The sequence below is a fragment of the Macaca fascicularis genome, chromosome 10 (genome assembly GCF_037993035.2).
Source record: "Macaca fascicularis isolate 582-1 chromosome 10, T2T-MFA8v1.1".
In the NCBI taxonomy this organism is placed as follows: Eukaryota; Metazoa; Chordata; class Mammalia; order Primates; family Cercopithecidae; genus Macaca; species Macaca fascicularis.
In genome coordinates, this window is record NC_088384.1 from 6,256,092 (window position 1) to 6,277,109 (window position 21,018).

The 21,018-nt window shown below is 50.0% G+C and overlaps 1 protein-coding gene across 21 annotated transcripts in view; it reads right to left on the reverse strand.

Moving 5' to 3' along the window:
- The window catches only part of FAM118A (family with sequence similarity 118 member A), a 32,473-nt gene extending 11,974 nt beyond the window's left edge, over positions 1-20,499 (reverse strand). For 7 of the 21 annotated variants that reach the window (XR_012418634.1, XR_012418633.1, XM_074003553.1 and 4 more), the window contains exons 1-4: positions 20,190-20,499; positions 7,800-7,855; positions 6,781-7,033; positions 2,494-2,715 (exon numbers count right to left, since the gene is read on the reverse strand). Coding sequence is in view for 17 of the 21 variants with exons in the window: in XM_074003553.1 (XP_073859654.1) it covers positions 2,494-2,715; positions 6,781-7,033; positions 7,800-7,846 (522 nt within the window). In the remaining 4 variants the exon portion in view is untranslated. Of the gene's footprint in view, positions 1-2,493; positions 2,716-6,780; positions 7,037-7,799; positions 7,918-11,285; positions 11,424-20,189 lie in introns of those variants that run through there. The other 14 variants (XR_012418632.1, XR_012418631.1, XM_015457070.3 and 11 more) reach the window with 6 other exon arrangements.
- Positions 20,500-21,018: the final 519 nt, after the last annotated feature.

The window sequence follows — 21,018 nt, forward strand, 5'->3', positions numbered from 1 at the left end:
GATACAGAACACAGGACCTGATAAAGATACCCATCAGGTCACTGTCAAGTTGTCTGCACCCGGGGCCCGTGCAGCAGCAGGCGGAAGGGACACAGACACCCACAGCCCTGCTGCTATCACTGGGCGGTAGCCAGCTGGCAGTTCTGTTTATGCAACTGTCTGTCTGTTTCCAACAGCAAGCCTCAGCAGTGGGGACCGTGTGGCTGAGACACAGAGAGCAGGTGTCCACCTCATGGCACTGCCGGCAGGAATGGGTGCCTTGGTCCTGCCCGTTCCCCTCAGGCGGCCCTGCCCCTGCGTCCACCACCCCGTGCAGAAGGGGACCAGGGGCTGTAGCCGAGCCCAGCCCTCACACGGACACTGACGTCTGGAGGAGACATCATCTCTGCGTAATTCAGTTTCTTCGTACACAGAGCGGGGCCAGGGCCTTCCCTCACAAGGCAGCCCAGACAACACAGGCAGCAGTGTTAGTTATGAATAACATAAGCAGACCCAGAAAAGTCGCAAGTGTGTCACAAAAGAAATATCAATAGTCACGTGAAACTATGCTCAACCTTTAGTAACAGAAGAAATCAATGTTGAAAATTTTCAGCTATCAAATGGACAAAGCATATTTCATTTTGTTTTTTAATAACACCATGTGTTGGCAAGATACAGGAAATGGACACGCCCACACACAGCCGCTACCAGGAGTGTAACTGGCACCCGTTCTGGAAAACAGTTTGGTAATTTACATCATCAGTCTTTAAAATATTCATACCTTTTGACCATAAAGCTCTTATAGGAATTGACCTTGAAAATAGGACATAAAAGTATGAGGACCCTGTAGTGTTATTTGTAACTGTAAATACATGCTAACTGATACAGTTTGGACCTTTGTCCCCACCCAAGTCTCATGTTGCATTGTGATCCCAGTGCTGGAGGTGGGGCCTGGCAGGAGGTGCTTGGATCATGAGGCAGGATCATCCCTCATGGCTTGCTGCCATCTTCGTGATAGTGACTTCTTGAGAAATCTGGTCACTTAAAAGCATGTGGCACCTCCCCCCTGCCACTCTCTCTGTTGCCATGTGACATGCCTGCTCCCACTTTGCCTTCCGCCACTCCTGGAAACTTCCTGAGGCCTCCCCGGAAGCAGACGCTGCTGTGCTTCCTAGACAGCTGTGGAACTGTGAGCCAATTACAGCTCTTTTCTTTATATATTACCCAGTCTCAGGAATTTTTTGTTTTTCTTTTGTTTTGTGAGACAGGGTCTCACTCTGTTGCCCAGGCTGGAGTGCAGTGATCTCAGCTCACTGCAACCTCTGCCTCCCAGTTCAAGCTATTCTCCTGCCTCAGCCTCCTGAGTAGCTGGGATTGCAAGTGCGTGCCACCATGCCTGGCTAATTTTTGTATTTTTAGTAGAGATGGGGTTTTGCCATGTTGGCCAGGCTGGTCTCGACCTCTTGGACCTGAAGGGATCCACCTGCCTTGGCCTCCCAAAGTGCTGGGATTACAGGCGTGAGCCACCACACCCGGCCTCGGGTATTTCCTATATAGCAGTGTAAGAATGGCCTAATACGCTAACAACAGAGGCAGGATAACAATTTTAATTTAGTATTATAATCTTATTGCCATTTAAATCATGCTTTTTAAAAATGCTTAATGACAGGAACATAGTAATATAGTTTATAATATTAATATAATTATAATATAATCACAGTCCATAATATAAAGGAAAAAAATCAGGATTAAATCTTTGCATATATTACAATCGCAATTTGTTTAAAAAAAATTCACAGTAATAGGACTGTGGCTGATTTTGCTTTTCTTTATTATTTTCTTTACTGTCCACATTTCCTCAAATGACCATAATGAATAAATGCAGATGAGAAACGCTTACATACCTACAGGACAGAACACATAAAGAAAATAAGAGCAAGTTGGGCAGAGCTGGTGGCTTACACCTGTCACCCCAGCCCTCTGGGAGGCTGAGGCAGGAGGATTACTTGAGCCGCAAGTTCAAAGCTGCTGTGCAGTATGAGTTATGATTGTGCCACCGCACTCCAGCCTGCGTGACAGGGCAAGACCCTGTCTCTGAAAACACAAAATAAGAGCAGGAAAGAGAAGTCTTAAGATGCACGCAACACTGCCCCATCAGTTCCCAGCTGCCCTGCGGAGGCCGGCTCAGCCTTTTACGTCCTAGCGTCTTGTTTTCCGATGGAGCACAGTATCCCGGAGGATGCCAGTGTGCCACCTCCCATTCCTACTTTTTTTTTTAAGAGAAAGGGTCTCGCTCTGTCACCCAGGCTGGAATAAGTGGCATGATCACAGCTCATTTCAGTCTGGAACTCCTGGGCTCAAGCAATCCTCCCACCTTGGCGTCCCCAGTAGCTGGGACTGCGGGCAGGCACCACCACGCCTGGCTACTTCATTATTAATTCACTGCTATGAGTGAAAGCTGCTCCTAACCACAGAGCTCCCACACCGGTGGCTGCCCGCAGCCCCAGCCCGTACCTTGGTCTTGTCCTTCAGGTCCAGAGACTCCATGGGCTTGCTCTGCTGCTGCCCAAAGATCTCCAGCAGGTTGTCGTAGTTGGTGGTCAGGACCATGGTGCCCCTGTCCATCAGGCGGAGGATCGACTGCAGCACCAGAGGGTTCTGGATGTGCTGCTCCAGGTTGTCAAACACCTCCATCAGGCAGTCCTGGAAGAAGTTGGGCTTGGTGTCGCCTGTGCGCTACAAAAAGGTGGAATGACAGTTACAAAAACATCAGCTCTTAACTACTGAGCAGCTAAGCAGGCCATGTTCTGGGTGCCAGAGATACAGCAGCTGAAAACAAAGAAAATCTGGCTTCACAGAGTGCACTGAAACTCCAGAGCAGGGGGCAGGCAACGCACACGTGTAGCACGCCACCGGTGACGCTGCCATGGGAAAGCACAGCAGAGACGGGGCAGGCGCTGTCGGGGGAGAGTAGACAGGACCAAGGCACTAGGGAAGCCTCTCTGAGAAGAGGGCATCTGAACAGGGCCCTGAGGAGGTGAGGGCTCATGGAAAATGTTCTAAGCAGAGGGAAGAGCAAGGGCCACAGCACTGAGGTAATGGCTCAGGTACATCCCAGGTCAGCAAGAGGCCACTGAGGCAGGAGAGGAGTGAGGGGAAGGGTCGGCAGCAGAAGCAGATGACCTGGGTCTTGAAGACCACGGTAAAGACTCTGGCTTTCCCTGCAGAGTCCCAGTTTTCTCTTTCTCGGTGGCATATGAAACAGCGTGTCTTCATGGCACCTTCAGTGAGGTGGGAGGCAGTGTTTCTTTTCTTTTTTTTTTTTTTTTTTTTGAGATAGGGCCTTGCACTGTTGTCCAGGCTGGAGCACAGTGGTACCAGGATGGCTCACTGCAGCCTCCAACTCCTGGGCCCAAGCGAGCTTCCCACCTAAGCCTCCCAAGTAGCTAGGGCCACAGGTGCCACTGCCACACCCAGCTCACCCTATTTAAAACTAATAATAATAATTTCCTCTTTTATATTATTTCATTTTTCATTTTATTATTTTATGTTTTGAGAGAGTCTCACTCTGTCACCCAGGCTGGAGTGCAGTGAGTGGCACGATCACAGCTCACTGCAGCCTTGATCTCCCAGGCTCAAGTGATCCTCCCACCTCAGCCTTCCAAGTAGCTGTGACTACAGGTGCACGCCGTAACACCTAGTTAATTTTTTAATTTTTTTTTTTTTTTGAAACAGTCTTGCTCTGTCACCCAGGATGGAGTGCAGTGGCGTGATCTTGGCTCACTGCAACCTCCCCTCCCGATTCTCCTGCCTCAGCCTCCCAAGTTGCTGGGACTACAGGTGTGCACCACCACACCCAGCTAATTTTTTATTTTTAGTAGAGATGGGGTTTCACCATGTTGGCCAGGCTGGTCTCAAACTCCTGACCTCAGATGATCCATCTGCCTCAGCCTCACAAAGTTGTGGGATTACAGGCGTGAGCCACTGTACCCGGCCTAAAATTTTTTTTATTTGTTGTACAGACGAGGTCTCGCCATGTTGCCCAGGCTCATCTTGAACTCCTGCCCTCAAGTGATCCGCCCACCTTGGCCTCCCAAAGTGCTGGAATTACAGGCATGAGCCAGCACACCCGGCCCGTAGTGCTGCATATACTCTGAGAGACACAAGAGGATCAGGACTGAGGCCTGGCCTCCAGAGGCAGCCTCAGTGATCACCGGTGGCCTTGACAGGAGCTGCCTCCAAGGGGCCTTGAGAGCCAAAGCCTGGCTGGCATGGCTTCAAGAGAAAAAAGAAGGGCTGGCAACAGCAGATGCAGCAACCATGCTGCAGAGCTTTGCTGGAGGGGACAGAGAGGCGGGGCAGGGGCTGGCTTGGGAGGACACGGGGTCCCCCCTGCCTGGCTCCCAGCCTCACTATCACCCTCTGCCTCGGCACCTGGGCATCACAATCCCTCCCCTCGCCCTCTGGGCCTGTTCGTGTTGCTTGGCCGGCACAAGAAACCCAAGACTCACAGGTTCCCACTCATGGCCTCAGCCCTTCTGACTCTCCCACCCCCGCAAACCCTCCCACTGCCCCCAGTGGGTCTGCCGTCAGCCAGCCCCACATCTCCATCCTCTCCTGGGAAGACTCACCTTCTCCCCGACCCGAGACCTGGCTCTGCGCATCCCTGAGATCCCTCCCGGGGGGCTCCTCTGCACTCCCTGCACGGATGAAGGTGAGGGCTTGGCTCCAGGCTCCCTGGAGTCTCTCCAGCTGTGCTGTCGTAATTTGGGGTGATTCTCACGTCCACTTGGATGATTCTTCCTGGGATCATGGCCTCTAAATTCCACCCATCACTCTTCTCCCATGGTCCTGGCCCATCTCAGCCATCCACACCACGGCCCCCCAGGCCTCATCATCACCAAGACCTGGATCCTTTCCAGAACCTCTGGGCCAGCTTCCCCTGTCCAACCACTCCCATCTGCCCACCTCTCTAGCACTTGGCTCCCAGGGAAACTTCAAGCCCACTGAGGCCCGTGAGCTACTGACCCCACTACCACCGACCAGTCACTGGCTGCCCTGCTGTCCTGCCTTCTTCCATTGAGCAGCTTAGAGTCTACAATGGATCACTACAACTTCCCCAAATACACTTGCAAGCCCCTCGCCCTTCTCTGGCATTGCTGGAATTCCTGATGCAACCAACTCTCGGCTTCCTCCGTGCCTGTTCTCCAACTCTCAACACAGCTGTGTCGACGGCCTCACCTCAACACTTCCTGATGGAGGTTTTCAAAAACACGCAAAAGTGAGCAGAAGAGCTGAATGACGCTCAACTATCTGTTTTCAAGACAAACGATTCTCATTCTAGACAAACGGCCTCTCTTCACGTGAAGGACAATGAGGGCCCTCAGAGCTGCCCAGCAACCCCACTACCCTTCCCTGCCCTCCCTTCAACTCCTCCCTTCTCCTTCCTAGGAAGGGTGAGCAAAAGTTGTCTGTAAGAGCCAGAGAGGAACTATTTTAGGTCTTGTGGGCCATAAAGTCTCTCTTTTAACTACTCACCTCGGCCTGGAGGCATGAAAGCAGCCACATACTATAGTAAATGAAAGGGTGTGGCTGCCTGTCAGAACCTCATTTGTAAAACCAGGCCCAAACAAGGCCATAAATTTCCAACTCCTGGCCTGTGATGAGAGTTGTCCCTTATTAAAAAAACATCCACGTGTGGCAGAGTCACCTAACTAAAAACACTCCTCAAGCTCTGGCAAAGCTAGGTGCAGCCCTAGGTAAAACTGGCCAATGAGATGAAACAGAAGTGGTGTATGTGACTTCGGTGGCGGCCCTTGAAGCCCTCACTTCCTCCCCTCCCCGCGCTTCCCTCCTGCACGCACTCCCTGCGCACGCATGCCATTTACAGCTGCCCACAGAGCACCAGACAGAAGCTGCCTGCTGAGGGTGGCAGAGCCAGCAAAGAGGAGCCCTGCCCAGCCACCGTTTTCTCCTCGGGCTGCCCACCCGGGTCTCCAGGTGGGAAGTATAAAGGTGCTCACATGAAGCCATGTGGTTTAAGGTCTCTTTTCACAGTCAACCTCAACTCTCCACTCTCCTTGGTGACCAGCTCTCTTTTCCCTGCTCTCTCCTCTGTTCAAACCTCCAACATCTCCTCCTCTCAGATGGTGACTGTGCCTCTTCAGTAAATACAAGAGTAGAAGAAGACAGCACCTGCCAAGAGCCCCAGCCAGGGTCCAGCTTCCCAGCCTTTATGCCCACACCTGGGCTGACCTGGGACAACAATGGCCTGCCGCACCTCCCCCTGCACCAGACCCATCGGCCCCAGGGCCTCACTCAGGAATAGCTCCTGCATCATCAGTGCTTCTCCTCTCGACTAGATCATCTCCACCGCAGACAAAGAAGCTGGAACTTCTCCCATCTTCAAATGTTTTCTAGGAAGCACTTGTCATCTGAAGAAATATGGCCGGCCTGCTTACACCAAACATGCCTAAGGGATATCCCTTTACTAAGTGAACATACAATCCCAAGGTTCATACTGAGTGCAGCTGGACCATCTCCCTGAGACCAGCTCACACAGTCAGGCTCTATTTAATAGGAGTTACTTTAGGAGCCCCACACTGCACTGTGCCTGGCATTCCCTCAATTTTAAAAGACGACACTCCAATGGACTCAAGGATTTCTGGCTCATCAGCCTGACTCTGCTGAACACTGAACGCGTTAGGCCTGCAGAGTTTAACATTAGGTTCACAGACTCATCCAGCCTGGTGCAGAACCAAGCTGTCCCCAAGAAACCAGAGGTACTTGTCTGACACTTACAGGTGACATCTTCCGGATCAGATCATGGGCGACAACCAACAGGTCCCGGTCCTTTGTCACTTTCCTCCGGAAGTCGGCGACGTCTCCGGGGTGCAGCACCTCCAGCTGCTCTGCAGCCTCAATGACGGCCTCGATGCAGCTTCTCCACGAGCAAAGGGCAGGGATTCCCGGGGCCACTGCTGCACTGACACCAGTCCCAATAACCAGGAGCAGCTCCTGAGGCTGTTTCCGGATGAGGCTTTTTAAAAACTTTCTACTTGAAAACAAGGAAGCGAGAGAACGAAAGTCAAAGCGGAAACATTGCAAACACAAAGTCTGGAACTCTCTGTGAGTTCAGGCCTTGTGCTGTACACACACACACACACCCAGAGTCCCCTCTTACACTGCGGGGAGTCAGCCTGTGTATCCTTCTCCATGTATTTATTTCACGTTCTACCCTTATTCCTTAAAGGATGTGGGACAGCTGTGTCTCATGCATCTTAAGTTGCCCAGTGTTAAGCTCATATTTAAGTGATACATATTTGTGAAACAGAAGTTCAGCAATTTTCATTCCTTTGAAGCTGCACACAGCTTATGAACACAAATGATGATGACAAAATGACCCTTCCTTGCAGTGACGGATAAGAAAGTTACTGGCAAATGCTGGTTTTCTGCCGCCCACCATTCCCAAACCATTCTACAGTAAGTGCCTCTTTATCGTGCTTCACTTTACAGCAAACACAGCCTGCTGTCCATCTGTAGTCAAAGAGTTCTTTCTGAGGAAGCCTGACACTGCCAGTTCTAGACGTGACCCCTCTAATGACATGTTGCTTGGTTTGGAGACTGGGCAGAAAACTGCCTACTGGAATGTTCCTTACATTGAAGTCAAGGGTGGAAAATGGCCCTCAAGGTTCCCTCATGCCCCAGTATTTCCATTTCACTTTGGCCTTTGCAGGTACTAAAGAACAGGTACGCAGACTCCCGACAGATGCCAGATGAAGTCAGTGAAGCTGCTTGAAGGCAGAGCTGTCTTTAATTACCTGGATTTTTGTTCACTTCTATTTGTTGTCTTCTCCACTGAATCCATCTGTGAATTCTGAAGGGAAAAATTAGTCAGAAATGACTTCTATTTCCCAGGTCAAAGTTTTTATTTGTACCCTGGAAGAGAGTTAAGGCTAGAATTAAAATCGAAGGTCCTCGATCTTTATTTAAATTAGAATATCTGAAAAATGTCATATGCAAATGACACACATCCAAAATGTTTCCTAAGCCACCATTCCTCGTCTCACGTGACTCATCAGGCTAGCTGGACTCTCGCTGTTGGAAAACGCACACACAGGCGCAGATGGAGGGGTGGGCCCCGTGGGCTCCAGGCTGGGGGTTTCGCTGTCTCTTGGGACACCGCTCTAGAAGAATTTCCAGTGCACATGAACACAGATGACTTATCACAGAAGCAAAACACAGTAGTAACCAGCACAACAAAGCGAAGCCAAAGGTGGTTTTGCAGAGGAAGCCAACGAGTGCTCTAAGGCGCACAGCACTGGGCTGGAGCATGGCCCTTTCTCAGCATCAGCACCCGCTCCAAGGCACCAGTCCTCCCCTCAGCCTTACTGAAATCCAGTCGAAAGAAGTCATCCAAGTAAAAAGCCAATTCTTACCTTATATAAAAATAGAAATCCCAAACCATCTGGGTCTCTATCACCAAGCTATCTCCATATTCCTTAGTTTTTCCAAAATCAGACCAGATGTGGTAATCCCAGCTTGTAATCCCAGCATTTTGGGAGGCCAAAGCGGACTGCTTGAGCTCAGGAGTTCAAGATCGGCCTGGGCAATACAGCAAGATCCTGTCTCTATAAAAAATTTTTAAAAATTTGCCAGGCATGGTGGTGCATGCCTGTAGTCCCAGCTACTAGGAAGGCTGAGGTGGGTGGGTCGCCTGAGCCTGGGAGATCGAGACTGCAAGGAGCTGTGGCCATGTCACGCCACTCCAGCCTGGGCAAGAGTGAGACCTCGTTTCAAAAATAAAAAATAAAAATTTTCCAAAATCACATTTTACCCCAATTCTAGAAATAATACCTACTGTAAGCAAGGAAAAAGACAGAAAAATAAAGTTTTGCCTCTAATCCTATGGCCTCTGAGCATTAACTGTTAACATTTATATATTCTCTCTACTCTCTTTTAAAATTGTTTACAAGGGAGGCTGAGGCAGGAGAATATCTTGAACCCAGGAGGTGGAGGTTGCAGTGAGCTAAGATCACGCCACTGCACTCCAGCCTGGGCAACAGCGCAAGACTCCGTCTCAAAAATAAATAAACAAACAAAAGTGTTGACATCATTTGAGAACACAGTGCATATCCTACTCTTTCATGCATTAAAATAAATATATCTCCCTTATGTTATTAAAAACTATTCATAAATGTAAGTGTAATGTACATGTATGTGTCTTACTGACACATCTCTCATGCAGAACGTCAGTATAACACTCTGACGACCAACTTGGTGCACAAAGCCCGTATATTGTGAAATTACTTATTTAGGAGAGATTTCTGAGAAGAACTGCTGAGTTAGAGAGTATGAACACTGTAAAGTATCTTAGCACACACTACCAAACCGCTTTCCAGAAAAGTGGTCAGCAGAACGCGTCGGGGCTTGCTTTGCCACATCCGAATCAGCACTGACTGAAAATTACTTCGGCAGAGTACGGTGGCTCACATCTGTAATCCCAGCACTTTGGGAGGCTGCGGCGGGAGGATCCCTTGAGCCCAGAAGTTCAAGTCCAGCCTGGGCAACATCATGGGGAAACCCTATCTCTACAAAAAGTACAAAAATTAGCCAAACATGGTGGTGCTCATCTGTAGCCCCAGCTACTTGGAAGGCCAAATGGTAAAATCACCTGAGCCCAGGAGGCTGAGGCTGCAGTGAACCACGAGTGTGCCACTGCACTCCAGCCTGGGCCGCAGAGTGAGACCCTGTCTTAAAAGAAAAAGAAAAAAAGGAGAAGAAGGAGAAGGAGGAGGAGAAGGAGAAGGAGGAGAAGGAGGAGGAGGAGGAGAAGAAGAAGAAAAGAAGAAAGAAAGGAAGAAAAAGAAAAATTATCTTTTTTTTTTTTTTAAGACGGAGTCTCGCTCTGTCGCCAGGCTGGAGTGCAGTGGCACAGGCCCACACCACCACATCCGGCTATTTTTTGTATTTTTAATAGAGATGGGATTTCACCATGTTAGCCAGGATGGTCTCGATCTTTGACCTCATGATCCGCCTGCCCCGGCCTCCCAAAGTGCTGGGATTACAGGTGTGATCCACGGCGACTGGCTGAAAAATCACTTTTTCACATGTGTACTCTTCACTCGCACACACACACCCCGCCACTAGAATCAGGCCATCAAAAGTAATTTTCCAGGGTAAGGAAACAAGGCTTAATCAGTCCATAAGCATCATTAGATCGCAGAGCTAAATGGGATCCTGGTTATTCCCTGAAAATGTACACAACTGCCTAAGTCCATGCATACATTTTCCCAGGGAGAGTTCACAGCTTCCATCAACTCCCAAACATGTCTGCGACCTTCCCCCAAATGCCAAGAAACCACAGTCCACAGGCAAAGAAAGCCAGGCTCACGGATGCCTGTGACCTGCCCCAGGGAAAGGCTGGCAGTCCAGGCCCTAACACTGACCCTTCTTCCCACCGAGGAGTTAACACCAATCATCAAACTCATCGTTTTTGTTTTTTTAATCTACTAGATACTTTCTAAGGAAAGTAACAAATGTTGAGTTTCTCCACTGTGTAACAGAATCCCTCCACCATATGTTAATAATATAAGCAACTCTGGACCCCATCCCTGAGATTTCAATGACTGATTTAACTGTTCACCAATCCTCAGTTTTACCAACTATAAAACATGGATTCTTGCTAATGCGCTGAGTTTGGAAAGCTCAGGCCTCTGTATGAAAGTGCTCTGAAAGTTGGAACTGCTGAGTCCAACAGCTCAGGCTCTGGCCTGTGGAGGAGGCTGCCCGGCACTTCCCTTCCTGGCCTCCTGCTGCGGGGCAGGACTCAGGAGCCACTCCTGTTCAATCCTATTTGGAAGGGGACGATAATAGGGCTCATCAGCTGACTAATCCAAGTGCCCCCACTCCTGCCCCCCCAAAATCATCCACATCGCTTCCAAATAGTTACTCCTCCCTGTCTATGAGAAGGGCTTGTTTAGCTCAGCCTTCTGTACATGACATTTTAGAATACTTTTTAAACACATACTGGTCAACCAGTGACCTAAAAAACCCACATGCCCAAAACTGTTACCACAGTAAAGAACTTTCAAAATCTACCTCTAGTTCTTTCAACTACTGTTCAACTGCTTTTGATTCTCCATATATATGCGATTATGGTTACAAATTCAAAACCTAAATATTGCATTTACACATCTTCAAAAACAGTATGAACAAATTAAACTTTTGAGGCTATATTTAACTCCGAAATTAAGTGATTTCAAAGTTTCCCAAAAGAACAAGGTATCACTATTCCTAACACTTACATAACAGGCCACAGCTTGCACTCCTGGGTGGTTTGTGGCTGGCTTAAGTGCTCCAAACCTCTCTCTCAGCCTGAACTGCAAGTCTGGTACTGGCTCCTCAGACAGTATTTCAAACAGAACCACACAGAGTTCAACCTCAATAGGCAGATGGGAAGTACCCAATTATATAAAAACTCAACACAGTAACTCTGCAACCTCAACTGCACAGTTGCCCATATTTAGACATTTACAGTTCATTATCACACTACATGTTTAAAGACATTACCTCATTTCCTGTTTTACAGCAGCATAAACATCAGAGTCAAATCTCACAATAACCTAGAAATTACCCTAAATCTCCCCCTTGTTTTTAAATCAAAATCCAAGTAAGGTGATCTCCAAAGCACTCAGCACCAGGTCCTCGAAGTTTCAGCAGGACAGCAAGCTCCAGGGTTCTGCTCCCATCCAGACACCATCTAAGCCAATCAGATCCTAGACAACAGTAACAAAACCCTTTGGAGGCCTTTCAGACGCTGCATCTCTTGGTTTCCTTGGTGACTATGTCGTCAGCATGGTTTGCAGGCCCAGAGCCAAGTCATCATAGCAACCCTTCTCTTTTTTCAAGGACCTATCAGCATTTCTGAAAGCAAAATCTGGCCCCAGCAGAGATTCTTATAAGCAGTTCCTGTCTTTTTTAATCCAAAGCCAAAGTCTTACCAGGATGCTATCTGCTTAGAACTTGAGATCACTAGCATTTTATAAACTAGCACAGAGTAGCTAGAGACGGTCGTATTCTTCAATCCCTGGCATCCAGCACTACATAAACGTTCATCAAACAGAGTTCAATGCAAAATATAAGCTACCAAAATCGAACTTGTTATTTACAGGCAGTAAAACAAAGTACCTCACAACCCTACTGTAGGAAGATGTTAATGGCCCCGCCCCTCTCATGCCTGCTGGCAGCCACACCCTTCTACAGCCCCTCACAGACTCCAGGCTTAGCCACATGACTTTCGGGCCACTGAGATATCAGCAAATGGGATAATGGGAAGCAAGTACAAGTCTGACACACCCTTTACCACAGAGCCTGTCCCAGTGGAACTCTGCCCTGCCACTCGGTGGGCAGCCGAGGTACCATCCACCAACACAAAAGCAAGGCTGCCCTGGGCCACAACTGTATGAGTGACCCCAGCGAGCCTGGCAGAAGAACCTGCTGGGCCGGGACCTGGGCCTGGGCCTGGCGCTGAGCTAGCAAATAGGCTGTGGCTGTCTAAACCCTGGTGGGACAGGGAGAAGCCCAGAGTGCCAAAGAAAACAGAGCAGACAGACGAATGAACCAACATCACGACAGTCTGTGGGGAGAGGGGAATGTGTGTCAAGAACTGTAATGATTAAAAGTGGCATAACAAAAAAACCTTACTCGCTTTCCATTACAAGCTATATTTTCACTTAACAAGCACAACCATCAACTGGAAGTGTCAAGATTGTGGGATCCTCAAAAGTATCCTTTAAGAAAACTTTTTTTTTTTTTTTTTTTGAGACGGAGTCTCGCTCTTGTTGCCCAGGCTAGAGTGCAATGGCACAATCTCAGCTCACTGCAACCTCCACCTCCCGGGTTCAAGCAATTCTCCTGCCTCAGCCTTCCAAGTAGCTGGGATTACAGGCACACGCCACCATGCCCGGATAAGTTTGTGGTTTTTTAGTAGAGACAGGTTTCACCATGTTGGTCAGAGGCTAGTCTCGAACTCCTGACCTCAAGCGATCCACCTGCCTCAGCCTCCCAAAGTGCTAGGATTACAGGTGTGAGCCACTGCACCCAGCCAAGCTTAATTTCTTTCTATAAACAGATGATCACATGGGCTTTGAGCAGTTTCAAAAAGCAGGGAGATAAAGAGTGTTCAAGCAGCATCTGATTACAATGAAGCAAGAGGGACTCAGAGTAAACATATGCTCAAACTACATCCATCTCACACAGGAGTGGTATCACGTTTATTCGGCAAAGTTTCCGAATGCTGACCTTTAACTCACCTGTAGTCAACCCACAGAGTGATAAAAAAATGAACGCAGAATTTGCAAAGAAAGTCAGACAAAGTCGCTGTGACTACAAATGAGTTGATTTATGTTGAGCCCTTAGAGCAAAGCCCAGCAACACAGTAGGCTATTAGTTCCAATATTACTACTGCCACTGTTACAAAAGTGCCTCACACTAAGAAACCATTTATAAATGTGCTACTGACAGGAGACAAGAGGCTTGGAAATACTAAATTTCATCTGTGTAGCCAGGGTGGATTTTAAGGACTGGAATGTCCTTAAAGGAGGCCAGAATCTATCCACTGCATTCTGACTATACCAAGGCAGGTCTGGAAGATGGGGAGCCTTCAAGCAAGCCCTTCCCAGCATGACCCTCAGCATGACAGATGACTGCATGCCATGGAAGCTCAATGGCCAGACCCTGCTCATTAATATCCTCCTCTCCCTTCATTCTGGATACGATTCCCACAAACTTCCTTTTTCACAGCAATCAGGTCTCCCATGTAGGCTTGGGAGAGGCGGAAGAGTGTGGCAGCAGAAATCACTGAGCAAGGCTGGGTGTGGAGGCTCACACCTGTAATCCCAGCACTTTGGGAGGCCAAGGCGGCCGAATCACCTGAAGTCAGGAGTTCGAGGCCAGCCTGGTCAACATGGTAAAACTGTGTCTCTAATAAAAATACAAAAATTAGCCGGGTGTGGTGGTGCGCACCTGTAATCCCAGCTACTCTGGAGGCTAACACAGGAGAATCGCTTGAACCCGGAAGGCAGAGGTTGCAGTGAGCCGAGATCGTGCCACTGCACTCCACACTGGGCAACAGAGCAAGACTCCATCTCAAAAAAAAAAAAAAAATCACCGAGCAACTGAGCAACAGTCTTCAAGCACATGTGGCAGTCATATTTCCAACCACAAATGAATCATCTGCGACCTAGCTGACAGGTGAGTGTGATTAGCATGACTAGGTTCACCTGCACTGGAAACAAGGCACAAATGGGCAAAAAATTAAGCTTCTGGAACTGCAAAGGAGAGGCTTAGTCTCGAAACCACAACAACTCCACCTGAAGCAGCATTAGGACTAAGGTGGAGAAAACACAGGACCTGGAGACAAGGAGACGCCACCCTTTCCCCAGCCAGGTAGACCTCTCTAAACCTGTTTCTCTAAACCTGTCTCTTAAATGGGGATTCCAACATGCACAGGACCGACTGGACTGCTGCAGACTTGCAAGGGAGACGCATACCTGAAAGGTGCTCAATAAAGCGCACAATCTGTTACTCAACCGCCTCACGCCAGCACTTTTCCAAAGCAGTCACCACAACTACTTTCAATGTAATCATGGTTCTGGTAAAACTTAATTTCAGCCATTACTAATAATAAGGGATCTTCAGGATGAGTTATTTTCTTCAATTTACAGAAAATACGAACCCTTAATCTGAACGCACTCCACTTAACCAATCACTTTTTATTCCGTTGAACTTAATGGAAAAAATGTCTTATTTTGTAACGATGGAAATAAGTTAATTGGATTCCTGAAACCAGTCCCACCAAACAGAGCTGCTTGGACATACAGGAAAACAGCAAAACCTATCACTAGAAAAACAATCTAATTCAAATTTAGTTTAACTTGGTCACAAATTAATTCAAAGAGCAACATTAATTACTGCCACTTTTTCAGCCCTTAATAGAGATTCAAGGGAAAATGCTAAGCGTTTTAACGCACTATCTCAGTTAACCCTCTCAGTAACCCAATGAGGTGGTGACTATGACCCACAACCTGGCCAAGGCCAGCACCGAACCTTTCCAACAGGCCGGCCCCAAGTTGTGTGTTACATATTCTTGCGCCTTCCCTCCTAACATCAGTGCAGCTTGAAATGGCAAACAAATATACCTGATATTTTACAGGGAACTCTGCCATCCACTAAAACATTCAACGTTTTACATACAGTTTGTCCACCAGATGGGACACATTAACTCAAATAAATGTGTTACTTAACAAGCCAATGTTAAAACATGCCAAGGCAGAGGCCAGGGGCTTATGGACCCACCTGCCTTTACCCCACCTCGAAAGGATACGTAAGACGTGTTCTAGAAGGTAAACCTTCAACAAAATTTAAAATGACAGAATTTCAGAGCGGGCAGGATCTTAAAGGTTACATGAAACCAAATGCCCTAATTTTTCAGAAGTGAAAATTGAGACTGAGAAGCAGTGACTTCGTCAACTTCCCCCACGGGGCTGGGAACAAGCTATAGAGTAACTCCTGGCTCATGTCCCATATTCTTCCCACTGGCCCGGGCATTGTCTGGTCCACTGTGACCCCAACACTTTAAGGCACTCATTTCTACCTCTGTACCACCAAATTGTTACAAATAAGGCACAGAGCTTTGTTTTCTATAGTTTTTCGTTCCCCAGAAATGCTGAAAGAGTTCCCATTAGGCAGACAGATGAGGCAGTAGGCAGAGCAGCCTCAGGAAAAAGACCAGCCCCGGGACAGTGTGCTTATCACCTAACTGTCCCTGTTAGCTTGGCGGGGTGGGAACAGATAAGGAGGGCCACATGGAGGAACAATGCCACCACTCAAGAGGAGGGCATTTTCCTGACAAGGAGACGCTGCAGGCTCCTTGGGGGAAGGAGTTAGGACATAGGAGCAAGAGCCTGGCCAACAAATCAGTACTGGCTGAAATCCTTACTACCTGGGCAAGGACTCATTCCTGAGACTATTTACCTTTTCTACAAAGAAAAGAATATCTTATACCTCCTAAGGTTGCTGGAAGCTTTAAATGGAATAAAAGAACAAAGCCTGGAACAGTGTACTTCCTACTGCACCCGAGATGTGTGACGGGGAATGCGGCCTAGATTTAATTAAAATTAAATAAAGCTAATTAAATAAAATTAAACAGCCCCGTCACACGAGTCATATTTTTGGTGGTCGGCAGCCACAAGCAGCCAGTGAATACTGGACAGCAGTCCTTACATCTGGGTTACCACAGGAAGTTCCACTGTGCAGTTATCCCAGAGTCTCTCACTCCCTCACCTAACTCAAGACTTCAACAAACAAGTCCTGTAGATTTTTCTTCCTAATCTGTTTAATCCATACCGTCGGATGCAGTCTTTTTTTTTTTTTTTTTTTGAGACTGAGTCTGGCTCTGTCGCCCAGGCTAGAGTACAGTGGCTGGATCTCAGCTCACTGCAAGCTCCGCCTCCCGGGTTTATGCCATTCTCCTGCCTCAGCCTCCCGAGTAGCTGGGACCACAGGCGCCCGCCACCTCGCCCGGCTAATTTTTTGTATTTTTTAGTAGAGACGGGGTTTCACCGTGTTAGCCAGGATGGTCTCGATCTCCTGACCTAGTGATCCGCCCGTCTCGGCCTCCCAAAGTGCTGGGATTACAGGCTTGAGCCACCCCGCCCGGCCCCGTCTGCCACAGTCTTAAAAGCCTTCACAACTTGGCTGGGCACGGTGGCTCACACCTGTAATCCCACAGTTTGGGAGGCCGAGGCGAGTGGATCACCCTGAGATCAGGAATTTGAGACCAGCCTGGCCAACATAGTGAAACCCCGTCTCTACTAAAAATACAAAAAATTAGCTGGGCAAGGTGACGGGCACCTGTAATCCCAGCTACTTGGGAGGCTGAGGCAGGAGAATTCCTTGAATCTGGCAGGCAGAGGTTGCAGTGAGCCGAGACTGTACCATTGCACTCCAGCCCTGGCGACAAGAGCGAAACTCCATCTCAAAAAAAAAAAAAAAAAAAAAAAAGGCCCTCAGGACATGTCTAACACTGAAAAGCACCTGCTTCCAGTTCCAGACCCTCCAGTCCTCTAGTCCCACATAGCTGCCAGAGGGAAATTTCTGACACATCTGAACTTGTCTCCCCTCCAACAGCTTTCCATTTTGTTGAAATCTCTATTGGGTCTTCATCCTGTTTCCTGTCTTACTACTCCTAGAATCCTTGGAATCTCCAAAGTGCTGTCATTTTGTATGCTAATGAGCTGACTGACGCAGACAGGCCCTGGATAGCTTCAGAAGGGTGCTTATCACCAGAAAGACCAAGGCAGGATTAAATTCTTGGAACTTTCAGCCCCACCCACTAACCCGGGCAAGAGGGGGCTAAAGATTTTGTTGATCACCAAAGACCAACAGTTTAATTAAGCATGCCTACATGCTTTAGAAGTCTCCATAAAAGGCCCAAAAGGTCGGGTTCTGAGAACTTCCTGAGAGAGAAATAGAAACATGTGGAGGTTTTTGGAGGATGGTATGACCCGGGGAGGGCATGAAAGCTCTGCACATCCCCCACGCCTCACCCTATTCATCTTCTCATCTGTGTCCTTTGCAATATCTTTTATAACAAACCAGTAAACATGAGTGTTTGTGAGCTGTTCTACAGCAATGTTTTTGTTTTTTTTTTTTTTTTGAGACAAAGTCTTGCTCTATCTCCCAGGCTGGAATGCAGTGTCACAATCTCTGCTCACTGCAACCTCAGCCTTCCAGGTTCAAGGGATTCTCGTGCCTCAGCCTCCTGAGTAGCTGGGATTACAGGTGCGCACCACCATGCCCAGCTAATTTTTTGTATTTTTAGTAGAGATGGGGTTCTGCCATGTTGGCCAGGCTGGTCTCAAACTTCTGACCTCAGGTGATCCACCCACCTCAGCCTCCCAAAGTGCTAGGATTACAGGCATGAGCCACCGCAACCGGCAAATTAATCAAACCTAAGGAAGGGTCATGGGAACCCCAACTTGAAGCTGATGGATCAGAAGTTCCAGAGGCCCAGGCTTGTGACTGGTGTCCAAAGGGGTGGAGGGCAGTCTTGGGGACTGAGCCCTTAACTTGTGGGATTTGATGCTATCTCCAGGTAGACAGTGTCAGAACTGAATTGGAAGATACCCAGTTGGCGTCTCTTGCACAAACGATTGGCCACTTAGTGGTAGGGAGAAACCTCTCCCCACATTTGGTCACAGAAGACAACTCTGTTGATTGTTGTTGAGTGAGAGAATAGAAAAAGCACGTTGGGTGTTTTTTCCACACACGGGTTCTCTTCAGGACTCCTAGCCCAGCATGGTCCTGGCCCACCTCAGAGACTCAACCTCTACTCACCCTACCCCACTGCATCCTGTGTGGTCATTAGTCTATGGTGATGCACACAGTCACCCTGAAGCACTAAGACGACCACAGGCCCTATGGTAATAGGACAAAAACCTCACTTAAAAGTTCAGTCCCCAGGCTCAGACAGGAAAGAGGAGGAACCAGTCTTCTGCGCCCGGGCTTTCAGAAGCTTAGCCCTGTTCCAGGAAGCCACAGTCCCCCACTACCACCGCCTTGGTCCAGGTCACCCCCATCTCTTATAGGGTCTTGCTTCCTCCAAAAAAGTCTCCCCAGCACAGCCATATGGATCTTTGAAAAACACACCAACTCCCGCCCCTCTGCTCCCGAAGCCCTTCAATGGTCACCCACTCCCTTGAAGTACCAAACCCTCCACTCAGCTTAAACTGGGCATGCTTTGGTCCTGACTGGCTCTCAGAATCACATCCTCCTCCTTGTCGCTCCCACCTCAAACCCAGCACTCTGCGAAAGTGCCAGCTTCTCCCATTCCAGGTCTCTACTGAGACACTTCCCTCACTTCTCCCCCCGGCCACCTCCCACCTTCCTTCAGCTCAGCTGGATCATTTCTCGGGACAATGGCAGGGGCAGTCGTTCAAGAAAGGGCCAAGGGCACGGTGGGCCTCCGGGTGCAAAGCTGGGTTCTCTGCAGTTAGCATTCACTCCCACGCCACCTTCATTAGGTGCGCTCCAGCCACACCTCCCGCCTTCCAACACTGTGTGCTGTGCCATGGCAGAGCCTCTCTGCCTTGTGACATACTGGCTGTCCCCTGGAACTTTGCCTGGAACGACCCTGGCAAACTTCTCTAGCTCAACCTTCAAGAATCAGCTCACCTGCTACTTAGCACCTCCTCCCCACGACTCCTAAACGCCCTCCTTAACACCCACTCCTTCCCCAGAATCCCACCCCTTCCCAGAGTCCCATGCCCACCCAGATGGGTTCCCTGTCAGCGGCGACACAGCTTCCTCCAGGTAAAACCGACCTACTTGTCTTATGCCCCGGGGTCCCTAGGCCCTGACATCAGGGACCGTGTCATCTCTATTTCCAGTGTCAATTCCTGAAGCCTATCAGGCATTCAAAAAAAAAAAAAAAAAAAGTTCCTTAAATGAAAACATTAAGAGGAGTAAACAACCTAAAAGCGTCCCCATGTGCCCTAACTCACTCCCTCCCCGGTTCAGCCGCCCTCGGCCACTTCAGGTCTCCTGATCTATAGACTGTCCTGTGCGGTCACCTGAGTCTCAGCAGAGCATTTAAAGTTAAACCCGGCCCTGCACCTGTAGGCGCGGGGACCGCAGCTTAGGAGGTGGTCGTCGGGCGCGCTGTTACCATCTTAAGTTATCACCAGCCCTAGGAACACTTCCACCCACGCCCGGCAGGTCCAGGGACCTCAAGTTGGAGACACCTAGCCCTGAGATCAGGTCGGAGAGGGAGCCTCAGGGTGGGCGGCACGGGGGCCCGAGGTCTAGCGGGGCTAAGGACACTGGGACCCACGGCTCCCCCCAGGAAGATGCCCCGGGCCTGGGGGCTTCTGAGGAGGCTGCTGGAAGCAAGTCTCAAGGGAACCTCGAGAGTTTCCGGAACCAACAGTTCTCAGGGCCCACTAGCGGCCGGGGTCCTCAGGGGGTCTCGGAGTCCAGAGAAAATCTTGGGAGTTTCAGGGTTCGCGGGCCTGGAGGGGCAGACGGATCCTGAGGGGGTCTCGGGGGCAGGGGCTCCAGGGGAAGAGCTGAGAGGGAGTCTTGGGGGTGGCCCCGGGGCCGAGGCGGATCCTGAGGAAGATGCCCGCGGGCCCGCCCCGCCCCCTCACCTGCGGCGCCTCCGAGACGCTGGTCCCAGCTCGCGCTCCCGACTCTTCACCTCCGCGGCCGGCTACGCCTCCGGGGTCTCTCGGCGGCCGCGCGCCCCTCACGCTGGGCGGGGCAAGGGGATGGTTCTCGGGGAGGGGACTGCGCGGGCACGCGAGCTAGAAGCGAGAGCCAGAGCCAGAGCCAGAACCGGAGTCGGAGCCCGAGCGGACGCCACGCCGCCTCCAGGCGCCCCTCCGCGTTAGCCGGCAGCGGCGCCGCCGCAAACCCTTCCCCCGCGCGCCCGCCCCCGCCGCGTGAACGTTCCGTCCCGAAACCAACGGCCAAGCCGCCGCCGGAGGCCCTTCCCCGGGAGAGGGCGGAGCCAGGACGCGCGCCCAACCCCGCCGCCAGAGCCACTGGCACCGCCCACCTGGGTGGTCACGGTCCCGCCCACCAGGGAGGCCACGCCCCCGGGGACTCCAGCGCAGGCGCAATCGGGGGCGCAGGGGAGGCCTTGGGCTGGGAGTCAGCGTCCCACCCCCACCTGGCCCGGCGAGCAGCGCGTCGCGTTTCCTTATCTACAGAGTGGGGGCGGGAGCACTTTGCAGGGACGTGGCGAGCATCAAGTGCGTTCGGAAGCGCTCCTTTGCAGTTGCATCCTGCACCACACTTAGGCACAGCTTCTGTCCCCAACCCAAGACGGGCCTAGACCTGAGGCTAGTCTCCGTCCCCCAACAGACTCCTGCCCGCTTAAATTGGCCAGTCCCCTCCCCAGCCCTACGTTCTTTCTTTTCAGAGTGCTTGTCACTCTCCGAAATTAGGTGCGCTTGTGACTGGCTCCCACTTCCC